We start from the raw sequence: 25,399 nt of genomic DNA on the forward strand, positions 1-25,399 counted from the left end.
ACTTCATAGACATGTTGCTATTGCTACAAATAGCATGATAGGTGACCTTTAAAGTTTCCCCACACACTTTGTCTTTTAGAGTCCCTTTTCCCACTCATGTGAACTCAGTGGGACTTTTGCGGTCTCTGGGTTTGCGTCTCTGACTGGCTGTATGATATTCTTTGTGTCTTTCCATTTTATTACATCTGCAATAAAGCAGACTGACATTTATCCAGCAGAGCCGACAGAAATGTCAGCTGAGCAGGAGGATCAGAAACAGGAGGAAGAAGAGACATTTCATATATATTCTCTTTTTTCCTGCACATTATTTATTGTTAATGTTATTTAAATGCATTTCCACAAGGCCAGCAAATACACCGGCAAATAAGCAACATAAAACAAAATCAACCAAAGAGAAAAGAGAAGTAAATAAAACTGAAACAATCCTATAAAGTATGTTTAAGTAGTAATATAGGGCTATTGAAGTGAGATCCAGTTTTACCAGCATAACATTGACATAATAATAATAGCTTGGATTTATATAGCGCCTTTCATGGGACCCAAGGTCGCTTAACATGATAAACACATTAACAATTAATCATTTTAATCCAATTATATAAACTATATTATTATGAAATTGGCCAATTATATATGACGAGTACTTTTACTTTGCTTTTGTACAAGTACTAATAACCCAGTGTAGAAATACTGTGTCCCCAGTAAAAGTCCTGCAGTGAAAATGTTATTTAATTTGTGCTTAATAATAAAAAAGAAAAGTTTTAAGAAGAAAAATATATACATAAACGGCAAAGTAATGATTGTATATGAATATTATTTTCCACTTCTACTGACTTAAATCTTTATATCAACTTCAGTCCTGATGACAACCAACAAAATATTATTTATTTTTATAATTGTAACCCTTTTTTTTCGTAGAAGAAAATACAAAATGGTATACTAAAGGCTGTGGGGATTTATATGTTCACTTTTGTGATATGTCAATGATTATCAGCATTTTGATATTGATGCATTTTTTTTTCGGGGCAAGAAACCAGGGAAAGTAGCAAGTATTTGTGACATCTGACTGTAGTATTACTGCTTTACGTTAAAGACCTGAGTACTCTTTACCCCCCTGGTAGTCTCTGCGTGGCTCAGAGCTGCTTATATAAAGTTTTACAGTCGGTGTGAAAGCCGAGCTGCTGCTGTAACACATGGAGCTGACTCAGCCCCCCCCCCCCCCTGCATCCTGTTACAGGTCAGGAGAACCCAAACGCTTTCACAGCATCAGGAAACCCCAAATAAGATCCACCGTGCAACAGAGAGAGAGAGACACTGAGCTGCAGGACTGATCTGGTAGATTATGTATATTTTACTTCGTCATCACTTTGCAAGATTATAACTGTTTTCAGTATATCTTCATCCATGGGTGCAAATATGCAAGAGGCCAGTGACTCTGCATCCTTTACCAGGACAAATAAAGATTTTTCAGGCTTAAAGGTCACCGCTTTAGTTTCAAGTGATATTTCTTACGCAGAACTTTATCAGACAAACCCAAAATAAATAAAAAATGACCACAAGGAGATACAAAACATCTTCCAAGAGATGCTCAACAACCACCAAGGGATGCAAATGAAAAAAGAGATGTAAAGCCCCGGACACACCAAGCCGATTTTGGCCGTCGATGGATGTCAGGCCAACGATGAGCATCCTGTCGCCCTACTCAGATTGGTGTGTCCCGCACCGTCGTGTCTTTTCGGCCGTGCCAACACCTTTTCGGCCAAAGGCTGTCGGTCAAATAAATCACTCTGATTGGCTGTTCAGTTTACCAAATCAGTGCATGAGAAGCGAAATGGAAGTGAGGGACCCAAACAAACTATTAAGAAGGCAAATCTGATATTTCATTTAAAGAGCAACTTCCAGGTTAAAGACACCTGTGAATAAATTTGTAGGAAAATGATGAATAAACTAGATTTTCCCAAAAATATACAGAAATATACACTACAGTGACATCTGGCGTTGTTTTTGTAAGAAATGTTCACTTCCGCATAAAAAAGCCTCGGCACGTGACCGCCCGCGTGTGACGTAACATGGGGGACACAAGGGGGAGAGCGGCCGGTGTAACGTATTAATAAACATGGATCCCAATGCTAGTTTCGACACAGAAGACACAGAAGAAGTTGAACATGAATATTCGAATGCATATGACGGACCACAACCTTATAATTATGAGCCTGCTAGGCGTCCAAGAGACCAGGAGCAGTCAAGGATTAGAAGAAATAACGGCCATCGGAGAGAAATGGAGCTGTGGTGTGAGGAGAACCAGTGGAGAACTGGGCAGCTATCTTGGTGAGTGACCGGCGTTAGCTACAGAATGTTAGCTAACGTCACATCACAACATTGTGAAGTTAGCTATCATATATCAGGCTATAACTAAAGTAGCATTGATAATATAGTAACGTTACTGGCAGGACTGTTGATACTGATCCATAACAGAAACTAATGCGCAAGTATCAGCCGTATCTCGCGTTACCTAATGCAACTCCACACTACGGTGCTGTGTACCGGAGGGGAGACGCGAGATACGGCTGATACTTGACGATCTGGCGGAGAAAGGTTGTGGAGCCTCCGTTGATATGCCGTTGTAAATGGCTTGATGGAAAGCAGGTGTGTAGTACACAAAGGAAACGGCTGGAGCAGTACAGCCACCACAGCGTTACCTAATGCAACTCCACACTACGTCTTACGGTGCCGTGTACCGGAGGGGAGAGAGAGAGAGCAGCGAAGGGGGGGGGGGGGGGGAGAGAGAGAGAAGTAATACGGTTTCCTGATAAAGCTGTGGAGAGTATGTGCTGCAGGGAGGTGGATGCACAACGCACCCAGGAACGAATGCTAGCTCCGGTCCTTTTTACTGTGGACTCGATGTCCTGACAGGCTTGTATGTGTGCAACCTGCACAAACACAATACTGCACCATGATTACAAATGGGGAAATACAATGTAAAACTACCGAAAAATAACAGCTCCTTAAAACACAACCGCTCTACTCAACGCAACTCTACTATACCCGCGGTCAGAGAGCGGAGATGTGTCCCCTGCGTGATGTAATATGACGCGTTCGACGTATGACCTTAAAAAAAAGCCGTTTTTAAGAGCAGAGCTCAAAATTGCTCCTTTCCCTCTGAATTCCTGCCCTTATGTCTCGTAAAACATATCAAATCCTACATTCACTTTTTTAATTGTAATTTTCAAGCAAGTTTAAGCATAAATGTAGAAAAAAAAACAACCTGCAAGATGCTCTTTAACTCCAGCTCTCGACACAGGTTGGGGAAAGCCCCGTGAGCTTCTCGCTGTAGAGTGAAAATAGAACGCACGCTATTTGTTGTTTGTTTACATCACGCAGTCTGTTCTTCTTCTCTCGGTTATCACGCAGTCTGTCTTCCGGTTGTTGCCTCTTTTGAATGACGAATACACACTACCGCCACCTGCTGGTAAGGAGAGTTATTGCCACTCACGCATGCGCAGTTCGTACGTGCTTCTTGGCCGTCGGCTGAAGTCTTTGCGGTGTGTTCCAGTGCGACACATGGCCAAGACGCAGGAGACGTGAGGCGACACAACAGTCGGGTCCGTCTGTGTGAGTTCTTTGGTGTCAGCTTGGTGTGTCCCTACCTTTTAAGCAACCACAAAGAAAACAAACTACTGATGCAATATTATTATTAAGAGAGATGCAAAACACTTAATAACCAGGAAGATAGGCTAAACAACTTAAAAGAGATGCAAAATTACCGTACGAAGACGCAGAACAACGATGAAAGTACACAAAACCAACACAACAATACTGAAAAAGACTAAGAGAGGAGCAAAACCACCAGAAAAAGACACAATGAAAAAACAAAGTAATGCAAAATGACTATTAAAGATTTGAAACGAGTACATGTAGATACAAAACAACTACAACACCATAAAAAACTTGAAACAAGTGCTTAAAGACCACAAAGAGATGCTCATCAACTTAATAGATGCTAATTGACTTAAACGAGATTTGAAAGACTCAAAACCACTTCGAACGGAAACTAAATGGCTAAAAGAGATGCTAAATGGCTACTCTCAAAATGACTTGGAAGCGACGCTAAAGAACAACAGGTTCCAAATAAATAACTATTTCAATAATTAACAAAAATATTCATAACCCAGCTGTTGGACTGTGCACCTTCACCTGTAAAGAAATTAAAAATGGCTGTTTCTCAGGTGATCTGTACAGGAAAAATGTGCGTGAACTTAACGTGTGGAGCTTCGGCTGCAGCACCCAGAGGCTGCTGACAGGCACAGGCTTTTTATAGCCCCTGAAGGTCACTCACACACACACACACACACACACACACACACACACACACACACACACACACACACACACACACACACACACACACACACACACACACACACACACACACACACACACACACACACACACACACACACACACACACACACACACACACACACACACACACACACACACACACACACACACACACACACACACACACACACACACGCGCGCACACACACACGCACACACACACAGGTCTTATCAGTTCTTCTTCTACTGTTACCGACTCTGCTGTCGGTCAGTGTGCTCGATGAAATCCAGATTCACATTTTTTAACTCTAGACAGTTGAATGCAGATTGTAGGCAGACTACATCACTGTAATGTACGTAAATAACTCAACGCTTCTCCAAGAAACTCAACCATAGAAGTGTTTTTATGGTGTAGATACAGGGTCTGTGGCGTGAACATGGAGAGTACGTGGGTCAGTGTAAAGTAGGCCGCTCGGCACACACAGGCCTAACATTGTTCAAACTCTGCAAACATTTGTTCACTTTAATCCAGTCGCTGGTGATCAGAAAATAACATGGTGTCGGCAAACAGGAGGCTTAACGCGGTGCAGAGTTATATTACTCTTTTCTTATTTTAAACAATATGATATTCCTTTGTCTTAATACTATTGGTATGACATTTATAAGTGGTGAATCTATGTGAGGGTTGCATGTCCTTGTAGAGCATGGCAAAACAACTCTCACTGTCACTGACAGACTAGCATCACCCCTTTGCTTTATGTTATCAGTTTGTGTGTCTCTGTTGGTTTTAACAATGTTTTTCACCATGAAAAAGAGTAACGAAAAGTAAAACACTCACTGGCAGCAACATTCATTATCTGCCCGGCAAATCTGCTGAAACAAATGGGGTTTTCGGTCTTTGTTATGATAGTGTCTGTCTGACATATTGAGATCAGGATACACAGCCACAAACAAGCTTCTAATTTCTAAAGGAATGTAACCAGCACTTTCCTGAAAAGATTAAATATTTTTAACTCGACGCGTTCAGTGTGCACATTGCGAGAAAGGTGAACTGATCTTAGGTGAGCCATGAAGCTTCAGCAAAGGGACCACATGTAATATTTACAAATTAATTACCTCAAGATAAAAGCTGCACTTGTTAATATGATTTGGCTTTTAAAAGGTCCTTCCATCCATCCATCCATCCATCTTCTCCCGCTTATCCGTGGTCGGGTCGTGGAGGTAGCAGTTCCAGCAGAGAGCCCCAAACGTTCCTTTCCCCACATCAACCAGCTCTGACTGGGGGATCCCAAGGCGCTCCCAGGCCAGAGAAGAGATATAATCCCTCCACCTGGTCCTAGGTCTACCCCTTGGTCTCTTCCCAGCTGGACGTGCCTGGAACACCTCCCTAGGTAGGCGCCCAGGTGGCATCCTAACTAGGTGCCCGAACCACCTCAACTGGCTCCTTTCGACACGAAGGAGGAGCGGTTCAACTCCGAGTCCCTCCCGGATGACTGAACTTCTCACCTTATCCCTAAGGGAGACGCCAGCCACCCTGCGGAGAAAAACCCATCTCGGCCGCTTGTACCCGCGATCTCGTTCTTTCGGTCATGACCCATCCTTCATGACCATAGGTGAGGGTAGGAACGAAAATGGCGCGGTAGACAGAGAGCTTTGCCTTCTGGCTCAGCTCCCTTTTCGTCACACGGTGCGGTAAAGCGACTGCAGTACCGCTCCCGCTGCTCCGATTCTCCGACCCATCTCACGCTCCATTGTTCCCTCACTCGAGAACAAGACCCCGAGATACTTGAACTCCTTCACTTGGGGTAAGGACTCATTCCCTACTTGGAGTGGACAGTCCATCGGTTTCCTGCTGAGAACCATGGCCTCAGATTTGGAGGTGCTGATCCTCATCCCAGCCGCTTCACAATCGGTTGCGAACCGATCCAGTGAGTGCTGAAGGTCGCAGACCGATGAAGCCATCAGAACCACATCATCTGCAAAAAGCAGTGGTGCAATCCTTAGTCCACCGAACTGCAGACCCCCTCCCCACGACTACGCCTCAAAATCCGATCCATGTATATTACAAACAGGATTGGTGACAAAGCGCAGCCCTGGCGGAGGCCAACCCTCACCGGAAATGGGTCCGACTTACCACCGAGGACCCGGACACAGCTCTCGCTATGGGAGTAGAGAGATTGGATGGCCCTGAGTAGAGACCCCCTCACCCCATACTCCCGCAGCACCTCCCACAGTGACTCCCTGGAAACCCGGTCATACGCCTTCTCCAAGTCTACAAAACACATGTAGACTGGATAATGTGCTCCCAGGCCCCCTCCAGGATCCTTGCGAGAGTAAAAAGCTGATCCGTTGTTCCACGACCACGACGGAATCCGCATTTTTCAACTTTTAAAAGATGTTTGAATGATGATGTACACAGTGATAGGTGTTAAGGACTAACGTTTATAATAAATACATTTGTATTGATTTTAAGATATTTTCATACAATCATACGTATTGGGATCATTTGTATTAATGTGGACCGGAGGGAGAGGGTGACGAGCATAAGTTTCACTTTCCTTTTTTATTTCAAATACAACTTTGGTCATGAAGAATATGTTTTTCTGTTGTCCACGTTCATAAAGCATAAAACAACAGCATCAGAGCACGGTGCAGAGTTTCTAGATGAGTCCCTCGTTCTTATTAAACATCCATGTTGTAGTCCGTTGTATAGAACACTGTAGTTTCCATAGCTTCACAGCAGCAGACGCACACAATGACGTCCGCTGGCGCATCATAAACACGTCAGATAGTGAAAGTGCATTCGGATTCTCTAAATCAGTGGTTCTCAACTGGTCAGGCCTCGGGACCCACTTTTTACTTGGTCAATACATTGCGCCCCAACATTTTGAAGCACTCAAATCTATTCAACAAAAAATCGTGCTGTAATATACGCTTTTTTAGCATACAATATTAATAAAAGTGAAGTACAGTGAATATATCCCTTATATCCCTTCACAGAACTAAAGTATGCTTTCAAAAAGGTTTAATGAGATGATGGATTCAAAGCTGAACTATATAAAAAGGCACATATGCTGAAAACCCAACCCCAGCAGGGGGGTCTGGGGGGATTCTCCCCTAGGAGATTTTTAGAAATACTAACATAAACTATGCATTCTGATACACTCTGATAAGAAAATAAATACATCTATTACTACCCGACATATATTATTAATATTTTATGCCATTGTTTGTTTTTCACTTTGTTCTGACATCTTGCTGCGAGAAGAGTAAAGAGGAGATGACGTGTGACTTACTTTAAATTGTGGTTAAGGGTAGATAGCCCCCATTGTTCTGTGACCTGTCAATCATCAAACCTGGGGTCATATTTCATTATGTGTTCATTTTTATCTGAAGCTGTACCCATGGATGTATAAAGAATAGTTCTACCGCAAAGTTATTCTCCGTGGGGACTTCCAGCAACAATCTTGATTCTGATCAAAGGCCAGAAGAATCGAAAAAACATCAGCAAAGATATTTTATTGAGAAGATGATTTTCAAAACCGTTTATGGTCTCCGGTACTTCCAGTCCAACGCCGACTGCATGCACAGCGTTAGAAAATCGGGCCTTCAAAATAAAAGTTTGACCTTCCCCCCCCCCCAAAAAAAGAAGAAAAATTCAAAAAAAAAATCAAAACTTTTTTTCTTCACTCATATATCTGCGACCCACTCGAAACGGGCCCACCAGTTGAGAAACACTGCTCTAAAGTACCGCAGTCTCTTCTCCTAAGTCCTTTTGAATTCTCCTATCCACTATCTCTTAACCCCGTGACGTTTCACTCAGTCGTCAAGGAATAGGAGATAGGGTTAGAATTTAGGAGCTGATTTTTGGATTATCGGAACGCAACCCCTGTTGTCTGCTGCTACCTGCTAACTACCAACAGCTAGCAGTTAATAGCTAGCAGCTAACGGTTCAGCTACAGCTAGCAGCTAGCAGCTAACGGTTCAGCTACAGCTAACGCTAACTGCTCGTCTCCAGGGGGCGCATTTCATTCATGCCACATTACCCGCATCCTGTGGAAATCCAGATGAGTCATGTGTCATTTAACATTTGTGTGTGTGTGTGTGTGTGTGTGTGTGTGTGTGTGTGTGTGTGTGTGTGTGTGTGTGTGTGTGTGTGTGTGTGTGTGTGTGTGTGTGTGTGTGTGTGTGTGCACAGTCTAATCCAGATCTCAGCTGCAGTTTTTTTTTGTTTAATCCCACGAACATCTCGTGTTTCCCAGCTGTTTTTTTATGACCCCTATGCCAACAAACAGAACAGAAGTTCACTTTAAATGAAATAGATGCAGATTATTTTGTTTATGAATAGGGTAACATTTGAACTAATATACAGTAGGCTATATCACCATGAAACTACAGACAATTAATTTTGGAAGGTTTCTGAAATGTTGTGTTTAAAAATGCAAATAAGGCATTATGTAAGGCTTACTTTTGGTATATTTAGGAGAACTCTACAGACACAAATAGAGTTATTAAAATATACTCCTAAATGTGGATTATGATTTATTTCCACTGGTCTGAAAAAGACATTTCATGGAACATAAGCCTCAAAATTCCCGCTCATGACTTTTATTCTCCGGTCATTGTTCACCTAAATCCCAGCTTTCACTATTTTTAGCCACACCAGCGGCATGCCATCTGAACTGTCTGCACACTCTTTGGTAGACCGAAATATCTCAGCAGCTAGTTGAGGGATTGTGATGAAATGTTGGACAGACATTCAAGAGATAAGATAAAACTGTAGAGGGAAATTCCTGTAGCGAGTGTTCCTGTGCAGAGTTTATGTAAAAGTTCATGTTCTCCTCGGGATTTATTTATTTTTTCTTAAACGTTAATATGTCCAATACTGTGCCTTGAAATACCAAATACCTGCAGAATGACCTGTTAATTGTTTACTTATCTTTATCTTAAGATGGCATTTCATTGGAGGAGATCCAGGCTCCGTCCGTTCTTTTAAATCACTTTTATAACCTCACTTCCTAAGAGTGGCTTTCACATTTGTATTACCTTCTCTTTTGGTCTCTGTGTTTTGTAATATATTTGTTGCTTGTTTTAATTTTCAGTTTGGTCTTTGCATCCATAAATGTGACGTCCCTTTGTAACTCTATTTAAAAGGTGCTTTAATTAAAGTTAATTATTATTTTTGAACTACTATATTTGCAACTCAGAAATTACGGATGCAATTCATGAAAAATGTGTCACATGGTACAAAAACTGTTGACTCTTTTTGATGGAGAACTGTGTCGCTCCAGGGGTTGATTTTCAGATTAAGGACACGAACACATTAATCATTAAGTTATTGATTCATTCTGCTTTCATTTGAGTGTTTCATGGAAATCTGTGAACCTTCTCACTGAAGCTTATTCGTTATTAAGTTGATTAAAGATGCAAATTGGGGGTGTGATGTGATGTGACCTGCACATAGATACAGGACATCTCTAAAATAATTGTTTATTTATTTCTTTAAAGGTCACCTATTATGCAAAACCCACTTTTCCATGTCTTTTCTATATCAACATGTGTCCCCTCTGTTTAAAGAGATTCTGAAAGTTTCAGGAACAAAGATTCTCTCTCTTTTTGTCTGAAAATGAGCTGATCAGATTTTGGCCACTTTATGATGTCATAACGATGTTTTGGCTTGGGTAACCATTAGCCAATCACCAACCAAGGTAACCCCCCCCCCCTCCCCCCCCGCCCCACTTTATCACCTGAATCTCCTCCTAGAGCACCATTGTGTTCTTTTTAACCAAATGTCTCTCAGAGGGGCGTGGGGAGGGGCTCCTTATTTTCATCTAAAGTAACAGACAGAAAATCAGCATTTTAGAAACAGGGCTGAAACAGAGGGGATTATGGGTAATGCTGCAATGATCTGTTTGGTGTTTGTAGCCAATCAGAGACATGTTCTGTATATATCTGAGACCTGTGATATATTGATGAAAAACAGTATAATAGGGGACCTTTAAAGATTCTCGGAGCAAACATATGTTCTGACAGTGTTTGTCTTTGTGTTCAGATCACGCCGGGCAGCAAGTCGGCGCAGGGTAACCTGGTGCAGGGCGACGTGATCGTGGCCATCGATGGGGTCGGCACGGACGGGATGACCCACCTGGAGGCGCAGAACAAGATCAAGATGGCCAACTACAACCTGGCACTCACCATGACCAAGTAGGAACAAAAGACTACAACTAAACTTTCATCTTCTTATCTGTGCTCATTTTCAGATTCATATTTGCATTTAGTGTCTCTACTGATTCAAGGCTTTTATTGTCATGTGTCCATAGCTACAGTGTAGTTATGACAATGAAAATCTTAGGTCTCAGACTCCTCCAACACAACACAATAAAACAGATAAAATAGTGCAAGTACATACAAATAAAATATAATATAATATTGTGACATGTCTCCATACTTTAATGTTCAAAAAGCCCTTTATTTTTATCATACTGCCTGTGCTGCAGCACCTCTTTTCACCCTCTGTCTGAAACCAGAGCCCAGTCTGCTCTGATTGGTTAGCTGGCCGACTCTGTTTTGATTGTTCAACCGCTTAGAGATGTTCCGCCCCTTAGCCTATAGCCTACATAGTGATGTCACTAAGTAAACAAAATAATCCAATGGAGGCATTTCAGGGTGGGGGGGGATTTGAGATGTCCCGCCCCTTAGCCTATCACGTACAATGTGTTGGAGCGCTAGCCAATAGAAGCGCGAGTTGTTACATAGTGATGTTTTTTTTTGTCAGTTATTCCACTGGGAATTCTGAAGGATGCAAATAGTTGAACTTGTTCTTTAAATGCTAAATCTTTACTGATGAGTTTCTAAAGTTGTGAGCTAAATGTAGGGCAGTAAATATACTAAGTCACATTCCCCCCCTGCTCTGAAAATAAACTTAGCATGGAGGGTTGTGCTGCAATTTCTGGGAACATGCTGCAGGGTAAACGATGGGAAAAGACTTTGTACCATCCCTGAAGGTGTCTGACAGACATCTGATAAACTCTGGGAGGAAATGAATGTCTCATAACAGCAGACCCTCGGGGGGAGGGGGGGTAAGAAAAATGAGTTTTCTCATCTTGTGTTGTTTGCCTCTGTCTCTTAAAATGTGCAATAAAAATAAAGTAACCTTGAATCTTGAAACAAACCTCTGATTATAAGCCTGTCAAACATGGAGTATTTGCAACTCAGCTTCAACTGAATTACAGTTCGACAAATACAAATAATACTTTTCAGACCCTTCATAGAAGTCTGGGGTGTGAGGCTGGTTAATGGTTTATTATTTTATATGTAGTCAAGAATATTAGGTAGGTAAAGTTTTACAAGTAGCAGTGTTTTTGTTCTTTTTACACATCATGTTATTAAAAGTTCCCATTTTTCCATAAACAGAATCAATTCCTTCCTCTCCCCTCAAAAATGTCCATAACGCAAGAAAATAAGACAAAAAATACAGAAATTATTGATTGTTCAATTATCTAGTCAGTCTATTTGACTTACAATGATGTAAGAAGAATTATGTATTTTCTAGCGTAATAATTACTCTTAATTATTCCTGTAATGAATGTCTCTTTTTTAATGTTCGTCTCTTTTTGTGAACGCTACTCCCTAGAGCAGGGGTCTCAAACTCAAATACACTGTGGGCCAAAATAAAAAAAATGGGTACTAGTCGAGGGCCGGACTGGTTCAATGTTTATTACAGAACTTATTGAAATGAACTTATTGCACATATTAAACCTGGAACTAACAAAGCTTAAATGATTGCCTATAAAAACAATATTAAACATTAAATAATCAGTTGCATTAATTTCTTCTGGCTCTATCTGCAGCTTTTCCAGAGTCATTTCTTATGATTACATTTTCCCACAGGCCAACAACAGCTTCAACAAAACTATTTCCCTCAAAGAGAAACCAAACATGCCCTGTTGTCGTGAGAGAGAAAGTACAGAAGGAAACATCCATTAAACTCAGTGTGCTGCTCTGTGATGCTAGTTCAGATACTGGGCATCTCATCTTGGGTGCAAGGTCATCAATGTTTGGGCTCAGGCTCTGAGCTGAGGAGACCCTCAGGATGGAGTGAAGGTGTGCGTGCAATATACCGACGGGCCAGATCTAATAATAATTAGAAATTATCCTGCGGGCAGAAATTAAATCCACCACGGGCCTGATTTGGCCCCCGGGCCTTGAGTTTGACACATGTGGTTTAGAAAGTAGCTGCCGGGTCCCGCATGAGCTTAGCCCCCTCCTTTTTTTTTTAAGCTTTATACCCAAAATCAGCACTTTTGAAACAGGAAGTGAAATAGAGGGGTATGAGGCATGGCTAGAATGGGTGATCTGTTTTGTATTTTGAGCAAAACACTTCATAGATGTTTTTATATTTTGTTATATATCTGAGACCTATGCTATTGCCTAAAAATAGCATGATAGGTGCACTTTAAGTCAAACTAAATTCTCGAGGATATAACTTATTATTTTTTAGAAATAAAACATACAACATGACAATATATGGCCCTTTTTTAGAAAACATTAAGGTAAATCAGAAGTTATTCAACATGTCAATGATCTCCTCTCGGTTTGTGTTTCTTCCTGCAGGGCGAAGCGTAACGCTGCGATGCCGATACCGAGCGCCTTTCCCGTAATCCCTCAACAACAGGTACCTTTACCCATAATGCATTTCTGCTGCTGCACACAGCTGCACATCCACAAATGCACCTGAGATATTAAGATATAAAACTGATGTAGGAATCCATTCAGTTTGTGTTATATTTTGCTTTCATGTTTTTAAGATGTTCTTTTTTCCTCCTCAGTGTTTCTTTACTGCTTAACAAATATAAAAACATGTATTTTCCTCTATGTATGTTCCGCTGTGCCAAAAGAAAACACACACTGCTGCTTTATAAGGACACATATATCAACACACACAAAATCAAACTACTGGTTCATTATGATGTGATGTCGCCTCCTGGTGGGCAAAGGAAGATAAGACTTGAAAGCAGTAAAAAGTATGATTTTTAGAAAAATAAAACATTAATAAAGGAGTACTTAACTCAGATAAATGATCATCTTTAAAGTAATTAACATATTTAGTGGGAAGACAAAGGTAGCAGAGGTACTGATGATCACAAAAGGACATTTCAACAACAGTGTAATATATCTGTTGTGGCTTCCTTCCTTGTTTTTATTTCAAGCCACTAGACGCCTTAAACAGGCACTTTTAACTTGTTTTCTGACTTTATACTTTACTTACAGCCTCCGATGGTTAGATGGTGTTATGCGATGTGTTTGCTCAAAATAAAATAACAAACTTGTACACATGCAACAAAGAAAAGAGGCCTTTACAGTAATCAAAACAAACAGGCAAAACTCAAATAAAATAACACACAACTTGGGTATTCTTTCTGTCTTGATAAGGCTTAATAATAATAACTTAAAGGGTAATTGGACTGTTAAAAACTGTTCCTCGACGGCCTCTTTCTAGCAGGCTGCCCATCACTGTCACTTTAGAGGAGGCGCCGTGGGAATTGTAGTCTTTTAAAATGTGTTGACTACAGGCGTCACAATAGGCGCTTTCACACCAAGTACTTTGCCGTACTTAGTTCCCAGTACTTAGTTCATTGGAACTCTTTAGTTCCCGGAACTAAAGAGCAGATCGCGTTCACACCGAAATAAGTTCCCTGAGGGAAGATTACTCAAATGAAGCCGCTGACGTCACTTCTTCTTCTTCTGCTTTGGGTTTACTGGCAGGCCGCAAAACACTTCACGGTGTATACTGCCACCCGAAGTCCCCGGCCGGAGGTCCCCGGAGTTGGGGACTGGCTTCAGTAGAAGCTGCTCGGACTCCCAGCAGCTTCTACTGAAGCCTTCCGAGTAAATCGCCAGAACGCTGACACCTCCACCGCTCCCATGTTTTCTTTTGTGTTGCCGTAAGTTATTCTCTCTCCGTTGGTGCACTGGGCTAATGCTAATAATGCTAATGCCAGCAAATACAATGGCGGCTTCACAAAAGTTTTTTACGGGGCGCGTTTTGCAATCCGCCCAGCCAATCAGAAATGGGAACCTTTTTCTTCCATGAAAAACGCTTTAGAGTATAAAGACCCGTTAAGTGTGCTCTCTAGCAGGGACTCAAAAGGGGGTGAAAAGGTTCTCATGAACTAAATTCTAGTTCCGGATTTTTTTGGTGTGAACGAAACATTTCAAGAACTATCGGAACTATACTGGGAAAAGTACTCGGGTGTGAAAGCGCCTAATGAGGTGGCCTTTCTTAGAAAACAAAATACTAGCTCTAACAATATCTATAAAGACACCAGGTATTGATAGCTGTTGTTACCCCTGGAGCCTCAGGTGAACGGCCACCTGTCGGCCTGCAGTGCCTCCCCCGGGCCTGCGGGGGTAGACTCTCCGGGCGGGGGTGCGGCGGCGAGCCCCACCAAGAGGAAGCAGTATAACAACCCCATCGGCCTGTACTCAGAGGAGACTCTGAGGGAGATGGCTGCCATTCAGGCCGGGCTGCCTGTCGGGTACGTAGAGTCGCAGCGGAGGAAAACATGGCTTCCTTTGAGCAGCGTTTTCCCGCCATGTTGACCAACACCTCACACCTGAGACTGTCGGAGAAATATCTCACTGTGATGGTAGATTAATACCTGACTCCTCTAACCCTCTGCTGACTCTTGACCCCGAGAAGAAGGAGAAAAATGGGTGCATCAGAACATTCAGAGTCTTAAAAGTCGCACAAAAACAAAACATGGGATGATACTGAGTATCATAATAATAATAATAATAACAATAATTCCTTACATTTATTAGCGCTTTACAAATACACATTACACACATATCATACATGTTACGCTCATGTACTGTGGACAATACCCACAGGAGCAAATGCAGGTGAAGTGTCTTGCTCAAGGACACGACGGCTTTACAGACGCAGCGGCGGGTTTCAAACTGGTGTTCCCCAACGCCCCCTTGATCTGATGATCAACGCACAGCCCACTGCCCCACTCCGCCCATCTTCACACCTCAAATTCATCAAGGCGCTTTACAAGTAGACATTACTCACATAAGCGCAAATTCGGGTTAAGTGTCTTGCCCAAAGACACAACAGCCTGACGCAGTGGTGGCGGGTTTCAAACTGGAGTTCCCCAACGCCACCCTTGATCTAATGATCAACGCACAGCCCACTGCGCCACTCCGTCCCTATATTATATATTATTTTATATCATAAAATAGTTTATAAATGTTAATGGTCTTTACTTTCCATTTCCGGCTGCTTTATGCTTCTACTCCACTATAAAATGTATCTGATACACGTTATTAAAACAGAATAATACAGAGTACTGAAGAGAAAAGGGGCTGGTATTAAGGGGAAATGTTGGGTGGAAGATTTCTATTTATTTTGTTGAGAAAAACTATTTCCATCATCTCACCTTTATTCTAAAATGGCTAAATTAGTAAATATGCGTTCCCATTTCCCCCTTATGCCTCTGTAATACACACATTAAACTACCCAGCAGTATATAGAGTATTTCAAATGAGCTCCACAAATAAATCCACAGATCTTGTTGTGAGCCAGGAACTACTTTCTCTCGAGCAGATCACCGGCCAGGAGGAAGTGTGCGTCTCCTGAGCTTCATTATGGGATTCACCTCTTGACCTTTATTTCCTCCTCTCTCTCTTTAGGGGAAGTCCTGCTGTCACAACACAACAAACCTTGAAATGTGATTTTTTTGTTTTGGAATGACTAAATCTTCTCCTTTCTTCTGTTTCTTCGCTCAAACGAAGGCTTTCTCCCCGGCTCCTCCAAAGTTAGTATCCTCTCTGCTGAGTGTTGTGTGTATTTGGTCTTTTTAGGGCATGCTTTGTTTCTGAAGTGCTGCCTGTAGACTTTGAATCATTAGTACATCATTTTCCAATAATAGACCAGTGAAATTACTACAAGCAAATCAACGAACATTGGGAATAGTATATTGATTTTCTTGGACAAATTGAGACCATGTTTGCCATCAGCAAGATTTCCAATCAAAGACATTCCAGCTCAATTTGCAATTTTGATTATGATTTACATTAGTGCTTTTTCGATTCAAAGAGTAAGGTATTTCTTTTCAGCCTGAATGTCTGCAAATCATTAAGTTAGGCTTATAAATAAATAGTTTATTTACCACGGTGGCAGACTAAAATGCTAAATGTAATGAGGTGCATTTTAATTCACCTTTAAACGCAAATATTTAGCAGATTTTCTAAATGTTTTGTTGAGAAACACTCATATATTTGAATGGAATTTGACTTTAGAGAATGGAGATACATTCTTAGTATTGCATTCAGTTGTTCAAGTGAAAAGTGACAGAAATAATAGTGTAAAAAAACTTAAAAATAAACAAAAGAGAGAAGTTTTAACATTGGTACTCTAACATTTCCTCAGAGCCGAGCATGTACTGTGTGAAACGGGATATACATGTCATGTTGTCGGGTTTTCAGAAGTTATAAACGTCGCTTTTGGACATGCTGCCTGTGTTGTGTTGTGCAGAGTGATTGTTGCATCATGGTGGTTTGCTGAGGGTTTCAGACTGAACGGTTGTTGTTCAAAGAGACAAATGAGTCTCAAGAGAGAATACACCTCTGGGTTTTTATTACATTAAATCACTTGTTAGACACTTTTATCCAAAGCGACCTACATACTCAATACTGTGGGCAATCCCCACAGGAGCACTTTGGGGTGAAGTGTCTCAGGGACACAACGACATGCTGACTGTAGTGGGGTTTGAACCTGTGCTCCCTTGATCCGAACACTAACGCACTAGTCCACTGCGCCATAGCCTCCTTTTTATGTTTGTGGTGTTGCATGCATCTTCAGAGACATTTATATATTATTATAAAAACGTAATTTATGACATCCATGCTGTAATACAATCGTCGATGATACATCTGTTTTGCATTTACACAAAGGTCAACATATGTTTTATGATTGAAAACCATAGACTGTATATATAAATGGACGTGGTGTCCGTGACGTCACCCATAGGATTCTGCAGACTTGCCGAGAAGCCCTTAGTAGGCGGAGTCGGCCACTAATGGCTTGACAGCAACGTCAGAGTCTAATCCCGCCTGCTCCAAATAACGGCAAAGAGGCGGAGCCGAGGCGGGACCTGCTGCCTCCGAACTGGAAGTAAACAGAGCTAGCTCAGGCTAAGAAGCTAAGCTAACATGAGATACATGCATACCAAGTTACTGCTAACAGTGTAGTTCCTCTATATAAACGTTACATTCATAATCAAATGAGACAATCTGCAAGAGAATTAGCTATTTTTTGTTATTCTTAATGCTTGTCATTCACACGTTAAGAAAAGAAGTACCGATACATAGCAGAACAATTGTGGGCGATGTTCAGCTTAATAAGCCTTGTTCAACATAATTTATTTAGCTAATACTACAGCAGGCGAACCAAGTCTGCGTTTCGCTGCATTCCTTGAGCTCCAGTTATTACGACGGACTCCATCGCCCGGACCTAATGGAGCCGCAGGGGGCTAGCTCCGGGACGCCGGCTGGAGCTAGCCCCCTGCGGCTCCGTTAGCTCCGGCGGCCACCACTGGGATAATTGGGTCCCCTATTAACATTTGCTCCCGTTTAGCATTATGGGCGTCTTAGCCATAGACTATAAAAGTCTTACCCAAGGCTGAATCATAAACTAAAATGTATATGTATGTATAAAGGGTTACGTCCTTAGCTGGCTAATAAGTAACAAGCTAAGCTACTAAGCACACAAACACCCGTGAACGGGATTAACATGTATAATATTATCATTTTAGACTTCTTGGAACGTTTTGTTAGTACATTCAAGCGCACAGCACAACATTTTAATTGTCTGGTACAGTACTATGACTAACTAACATTGTAGCCTCTATGGTTGTAGCCTAGCAGAGTGGACAAGTTGCTGTTGGCTGACAGTGACAGTACATGTCCATCAAAGTGACCACGCCCTAATTTATGCAAAAACGTTAAGACCTAATATAAATAAAAGGGTCGTGTTAAAAAACAATTCACTCACAGATTCATAATCATGAAGGTAGAATCTAACTATATCGATAATAATATTTATTGCATCCATGGGTAGAAACATGTTTTTTTCTGCTGTAAAGTTGGGCATTATAACATGGGGGTCTATGGAAATTGCTCCTTTCTGCAGTCAGTCCCTAGCGGCCCATGTATGAACTGCAATGTGTGGCTCTTCCGTATTGGCGTCCCGGCTGTTCCCCAGAGTTTGCCGCTTTTTGAAAACGTATGAGCTTTATTTATTACCATGTTTGAATTATTAGGCGTGTGGTGCAGTGGGTAGTGCGTTGGTGTTCGGATCAGAGGGTCACAGGTTCAAACCCCACTACAGTTAGCGTGTTGTTGTGTCCCTGAGACACTTCACCCCAAATTGCTCCTGTGGGGATTGCCCACAGTATTGAGTATGTAAATCGCTTTGGATAAAAGCATCTAACAAGTGACGTGATGTAAGTGATGTATTATTTTATCCAAGGAAACAGTGTGTATTATAAGACCGGTGCATAAGACCCATTGAAGGGGAAAAAGCGAATCAAAATCGCAATATTTAGGAATGTTTCTTTTTTATTGAGAATCGGTTTTTGTATTAAAAAAAATCACATATGTACAAGAAAACTCAGACATTTTTGGAGATTAAATCCATGAGTTTTTTAATCAGCGTGTACAGATGAGTCCTCTGCATATAGTTATGCACAAAAATGAAATCCTAATAATCAAAATTATCGCCTCAGTTGCTTTTTGTTGCCCCCTAGTGGCATAAAAATGACATATTGGACTATAAGATTATTGCAGTAAAGATAGCTATCATAGGAATTCAATGTGTTTATGTTAAAGTATAAGGTTAAACTGATCCCACATACTTTTAAAATAATATGGAAAAGCACGCTGTCGTTCTGATTTGATAAACAACGTCATTTTGACCTTTCTCATTGGAGGAAAGTGAACATTATTGTGAGCATGATTGGCCTGGATGCTTCTTCTTTTTAACACCTTCACACTACACACACACCCTCCTCGTGTCCTACCCTCACACACACCCCTCAACCTTTCCCACCTCCACACCCCCCTCCCCCTCACCTCACAGCACCAGCTTCAGCCCCCCCGGCCCCCCCCAGAGGCCCATCGAGGTGACGGCCCCCGGAGGGAAGGCCACCATCATCCACGCGCAGTACAACACCCCCATCAGCATGTACTCTCAGGACGCCATCATGGACGTCATCGCCGGGCAGACGCAGGGCATGGGGCACGACGCCGGGTAAGAGCACCTTCCTCCTCCTCCTCCTCCTCTTCCTCCTCTTTCACCTCTTCATCATCCTCTTCCTCCTCACCATTGTCCCGTCCTTTCTCTTCCTCCTCTGGGTTCTTCCTCCTCACCAAAGTATTGTCCTTCCTCCTTAATCATCTTCTCCTCTGGCGTCCTTTTTACTCGCCATGTTCTTCCCACCATCCATTTTTCTTCCAACCAAAGCATCATCCATCTATTCCTCTTCCTCCTCCTCACCATGCCCATCCTTTTACTCCTCTTCCTCTCCATATCTTCCTACCTCTTCCTCTCATGATCGTCTTTACAATTGGGTTTAAAACAATCAATTTTCAAAGACATAATTACAAAATATAGAAGTTGTTCATGCCAAAGACATCATCATTTTACATTTTGTACAACTAATTAAAGGTGGGGTAGGTAATTCACTTCAGAAACACTTGTTGTTATATTCCATGGAATGCTCTTAACATCCCGATAGCAATGAATATATGAAATGCTTTGACAAAAGATCCATAAAGAAATGTCATCTCTGGAAGCCGTGGCGCTGTAAAAAGCACGACCAATCATGTGAGCCGGTCCGGCTAAAATAACTGGATGGCCTACCTGCCTGTCAGCCTTCCATCTGTGCACAAACTTATCTCGTGCCCTCATTGGTCATGTGCGCGTTCGTGTGTGTTGGAGGAGGGGCTCTGTAAGGAAGTCTGAAGGAAGGGGCAGATCTTTTTAGGCTGTGTATTTTCAAATTCTAGCGCACTCAAGCTGGTTTCTCCATTCTTACCTACCCTACCTTTAAATGTGGAAATTAATTTTTAAAAATGCAGTTATTTATTTGTTATTTTTGTAACCTCTTTCTTCCTCCTCGTCCTACTTTCCTATTCCTCTTTACAATTATACCATTATACCAACCATTTTCCAATTACCAAATACTGAGGTATCTTACAGAAAAACAAATTTATGTTAACAGGAAATATTAAATTCTATATTTGTTAAATAAACAGAATTAAAAAAGTAGTTATATTCAATAAAATAAATCATTTACAGTTTAGATTATTAAAGATTTTGCAGTTGTTCTCTCTGCAGTGTTGCATCTCTGGTTGCTTTTGTTGTTGTTGTTGTTGTTGTTGTTGTTGTTGTTGTTGTTGTTGTTGTTGTTGTTGTTGTTGCATTCCTCTTCGTCCTCTGACACTAACAAAGCATTTTTCCATCCTGTTGGAAAGTTGCTCCTGGATCCGTGCTGCAGTGTGTGCATGAATTCAGAAATTGCTTTTGTTTTCACCTCTGAGAATGAAAATGAAATGACTACAGACGTCTACACACACTTTTACACCCTCAAACACCACCTTTAATTAAAATGCCACGAGCTCCACTGAGAAACTAATCACACTTGCGGTTCGTCGCGCTGCGTCAAACTCATTCACTGAGAAACGCTCAGAATACAAAACTAAACCGACAATAAGCTGGGTAGTAAAACTTAAATGAATGAAAACCGAATGTTCTGAGACCCTTTTTCTTCTTCTGGTGGTTTGTATCTGTTCATTATGAGTCTAACAAACATCTAATACTAGAACACAATACAACATGTTTTATGTCTCGTGTTTTTCATGCAAGAATGTCTTTAAATGCTGTTTTCAGCCTCTCAAAGATGAAGATTTACTGCTTTTATCATTTTCGATTTTATTTAGATGACACCTTTATCCAAAGTAACTGACAATGAGCCAAAAAAAACAGTATTAAAGTGAAAATCTGTGGTTTTTGGAAAGAGTAAACAAGACATTTAAAGACATCAACTTGAACCCTTTTTTTCTGATGATTTTTAGAAAAATATTGTGAATATTCAATTCATTTATAATGAAAATAATCTTTAAGAAGGATTTAAATAACTATCGGTACCACTTTACAATAAGACTACCCTTATAAAGGGTTTACGAATAGTTTGTAATTCATTTATTAATTAGGTTGTGAACACTTTATACATCATTAATAAGCTTTTATAAGACATGAGATAAACAGTGACCGGTTGCTTGCCAAATAGTGAGCCCACATTTATCTGTACTGTTAAGCCTTATAGAGAGGCGAAGTCCCTCCCCTTCCGGGGGAGCTCCATGGGACCTTATTTCGGAAAAAGTATGTATTTATTATCTTTCGATCCCGTTTGAATTGTGCCACAAATTACACATATGATGTTTGTCAATTCAAAAAATAATTTTGCAAGTAAAAAAAATTAAAATGTGTCGTAAAACTATGAAGTAACACTTTTTTTGTGTGAACCGCTCAATGAACTACATCTCCCGTCTCGCACCAGACACCGAGACGGCCGTCACGTTGGCACATTTCACTTCTTTCTTTCAGAACGAGGCGAAAAGTATTAAAAGAGGTGAAAATCACTACAAGTCTGGGCATGTTGAGAGCTGTACATACACACAAGGGGAGTTAGTCGGTTCGTAAGAGCCAGCATGCGGGACCGGGATTCTGGGATTTGTAGTCTTTCTAGTTGCGTATTTTTTCATAGTCTTATATTTCAACAGTTTTACGACAAACTGTGACTTTTGTGACATGGAAATGATTTTTTAAGATTGACAAACATCATATGTGTAATTCGTGGCACAATTCAAACGGGATCGAAAGATACGTTTTCTCTCCCCATTGACTTCAATACATCATTTTTTCAAAATTATGTCCCATGGGTCGGAAGTAGAAGGGCGGGACTTCACCTCTCTATATTGGCTACCTATGCTTCGTCTTCTTCATCAGCCAGCATCCTTGGTATCTGTTGCTCACTGAGTTGATTCTCGCTTAGTAGCCAACACAAGGCTTAGTCATCTTGCCAAATAGTGAGCCTGTGTTGATGAATGAAAACTGTTATAACTGGTTTATAATTGGTTCTTAATGATTAATAAAGTGTTTACAACCTAATTCATAACCTAATTATGAATCCTTTATAAGGGTAGTCTTTTTGTAAAGTGGTACCTCAATATCTTCTTCTACTGAAGGTTTATAACTGTTTAATATTCTTATAACACTGAAACACTACACAAATGTTTCTATTTTTGCACTATATTGTAGTAATTTCTCTTTCAAAAATGTCAGAAAATACTTTTTTCAGCTTCCGAACTGGTTTATATATGAATGATATCATATTAAGGAGAATATCTTTAAATGTTGAGGACTTTGAGCGTCTGTCAGACATTTAACTCTATTTTCTGACATTGTATAGAAAATGTGTCCTAAAATATTCCTTAGTTGCTGTCCTATAGATATTTAAACCCTTTAACTTCCTCTCCATCTTTATTTAAATCAAGTCATGCAAAATCAAATCAACACCTGCCCAATATTGCTTTCTTTTACACCATCAATCCAAAGTATTACTTGCGTGTTGTAAATACATTTTAGCGCTGCAGGTCCTTCCTTAAAATCAGCTCAAGCTTTGCTGACTGACCTGGTTTGCTTTGGTGTGGGGGGGGGTTTGCAGTCCCGTTAAAGAGGCTCTTATAGACAGCGACTCGCCGGTCTATCAGGCAGTTCAGAGTGCAGAAAAGGACCAGGATGTTGGTGGGGGGGGCCGTCGCAGCACCACAGCCAACATGCAGTCCAAGACCTTCAAAGTCCTGGCCCTCGTGACCGGCACCGAGGCCGGTAAGTCTGCAGGTTACTTTGATTTAGCGTAAAATCTCATATAAAGATAGACTATAAAACAATAGAGTGCCACAGTGACGCGTCCTAAAACCCGGAAGTAAACTCCTTCTGGTTCCTTCGATAATTCCTTGGAAATTGGAAAATAGCTGGAAATAAGGTCTGTGGTTGAAACACATTGAAGAGACGGATCACGTTTTGTTCAGCCGGATAATCTCCACATGTCTACCCTACTTTTATAATTTTCTAATCTTAAATCTAGTCGCCAGAAGCAAAATGCTAACGTTATGCTATAAAGGAACTACAGCAGGGTCGCTGCTTCAACGTCACGCCAACTTAAGATCCATATTCAAACACACAGATTCTAAATGGTACGAGTTGAAGCGATTGTTCTAACAGTTTGCAGGAGGCAGGGACTTGCTTTCAAGCAGAACAGGGCAAACAAACTTAGAGGAGTGTTTACGTGTTCATTGTAATGATGTACAACGGCCTCCACAACTTCTGTAGTCCTATTCAGCCACTTGGTAACAACCATCGTTTTTCAGACACGTAAACTCTTCAGAAATCACCAGCGGGGTCACTGCTGATGGATTTAATGTCGTAGAACAAAACGTGATCCGTGTCTTCAATGTGTCTCAACCACAGACCTTATTTCCAGCTAGTTTCCAAAATCCTATGGAGAAATTGCAATGCATTTTTTCGAAGGAACCGGAAGTGGTCAAATGCTAACTTACTTCCGGGTTTTAGGACGCGTCACTGTGGCTCTCTATTGAAAAGTTTGTAATCTGCTGTCTCCTCGGTGTATCTATTTTAACTGAGATAAAAAGTATTGTTCACACACAAATGAATTGTTTACAGTTTTTAAATTATTCAAACTTCCGTTACGTGGATGAACCCAATGTTGTGAACATTGCGCTAAAAGAGCAGTACACTGTGTATAATGGCATCTAAGGATTTATCTCCACAGGCCCACAAAGTAAGATGGCGACCAAGCCCCCAAGAAGTGACCTGGACGTTAAAGCTAATTTGTCTAGTGGCCAAACGGTAATACAACTTATTTGTCATTTGGCCCAAAATACTTTTTCTTATTCACATATATTTTGAAAGAGACGTCTGTTAATCAGGGTAGATTTTATTTTTTAACTAAATCAACTCCACAGTATCCAGTTAATAGCTCTTATTTAAAAGCTGAACCCAGAGTTTTTTCCCTCCCCATTCATTTAACTGAGCCTTGACCAGCTGTGACGTAATGGATTGGACACATTTAGACGCTTGAGGCAGCAGATTAAAAACTTTTCAACATTAGTGTCGGTAAACTTTGAACTGAGGAAGCCCGCTGACGTCTGCTGTTTGTGTTACAGTACCAGGGGATGAGGAGGAGGAGGAAGAGGGGGCTCTGAGGAGGAGCAGGTAGGCAGCAGGGCTCCATTAAAAGCTGCTGACCCCCCCCACCACCACCACCAGCACCTTTACACTCTACCCCCCCCCCCCTCACCTCTCCTCACTCCCCCGATCCGTCACCCCTTCTCTAAAATTATCGTGAAAACTAGCCCTATTTTAACACCCTTATTTTATAAGTACAAAGTTAATTGTTTGTATTCAATTACATTTATTCAGTCTTAGTTGGGAGTACATTTTTTTTTTATATAAGCACCATTTCCTTCATCACTGTTTTCTCCAACAGGGGGCACAATAGGATGATGGATCTCGTTTATTTATTTATTTTGTTTTCCCACTGATTAAACACCCACAATACATCTTATATAATATTAACAATAAACTCAAATAATAATGGTGCTTAAATTGCAGAAAAGTTATAAAAAATTGTAAGCAAATATGGAGTTCTACAGGGACTAATATTCAAAGAAAAGAAATCCTCAAAATACCTGATATCAAAGTCATAAATGTACGTTTTTCTTCTTGCTAATTTTCGGGTCTTTGATCATTTTCAAGTGTTTCCTTTACGAATTATTTAGTTTTTTTTTCTCAGATATAATGTTACTCCCCTACACGTAGGTATTTCTTTATTTGACCTACAACATCCCTAATAAGGCCTCAAATAAAGCAGCCTGTAACTGCAGAAGATAATTTCTATCTTCACATTTT

The 25,399-nt window shown here is 41.0% G+C and overlaps 1 protein-coding gene across 1 annotated transcript in view; it reads left to right on the forward strand.

Moving 5' to 3' along the window:
• The window catches only part of LOC307044665 (LIM domain-binding protein 3-like), a 36,748-nt gene that overhangs the window by 4,839 nt on the left and 6,510 nt on the right, over positions 1-25,399 (forward strand). Inside the window, exons 3-8 of the mRNA XM_079689976.1 lie at positions 10,391-10,542; positions 12,952-13,012; positions 16,138-16,160; positions 19,484-19,654; positions 23,133-23,308; positions 24,655-24,703. Of these exons, the coding sequence (XP_079546102.1) occupies positions 10,391-10,542; positions 12,952-13,012; positions 16,138-16,160; positions 19,484-19,654; positions 23,133-23,308; positions 24,655-24,703 (632 nt within the window). The remainder of the gene's footprint in view (positions 1-10,390; positions 10,543-12,951; positions 13,013-16,137; positions 16,161-19,483; positions 19,655-23,132; positions 23,309-24,654; positions 24,704-25,399) is intronic.

This window comes from Notothenia rossii (genome assembly GCF_949606895.1).
Source record: "Notothenia rossii genome assembly, chromosome: 6".
Taxonomy (NCBI): domain Eukaryota; kingdom Metazoa; phylum Chordata; class Actinopteri; order Perciformes; family Nototheniidae; genus Notothenia; species Notothenia rossii.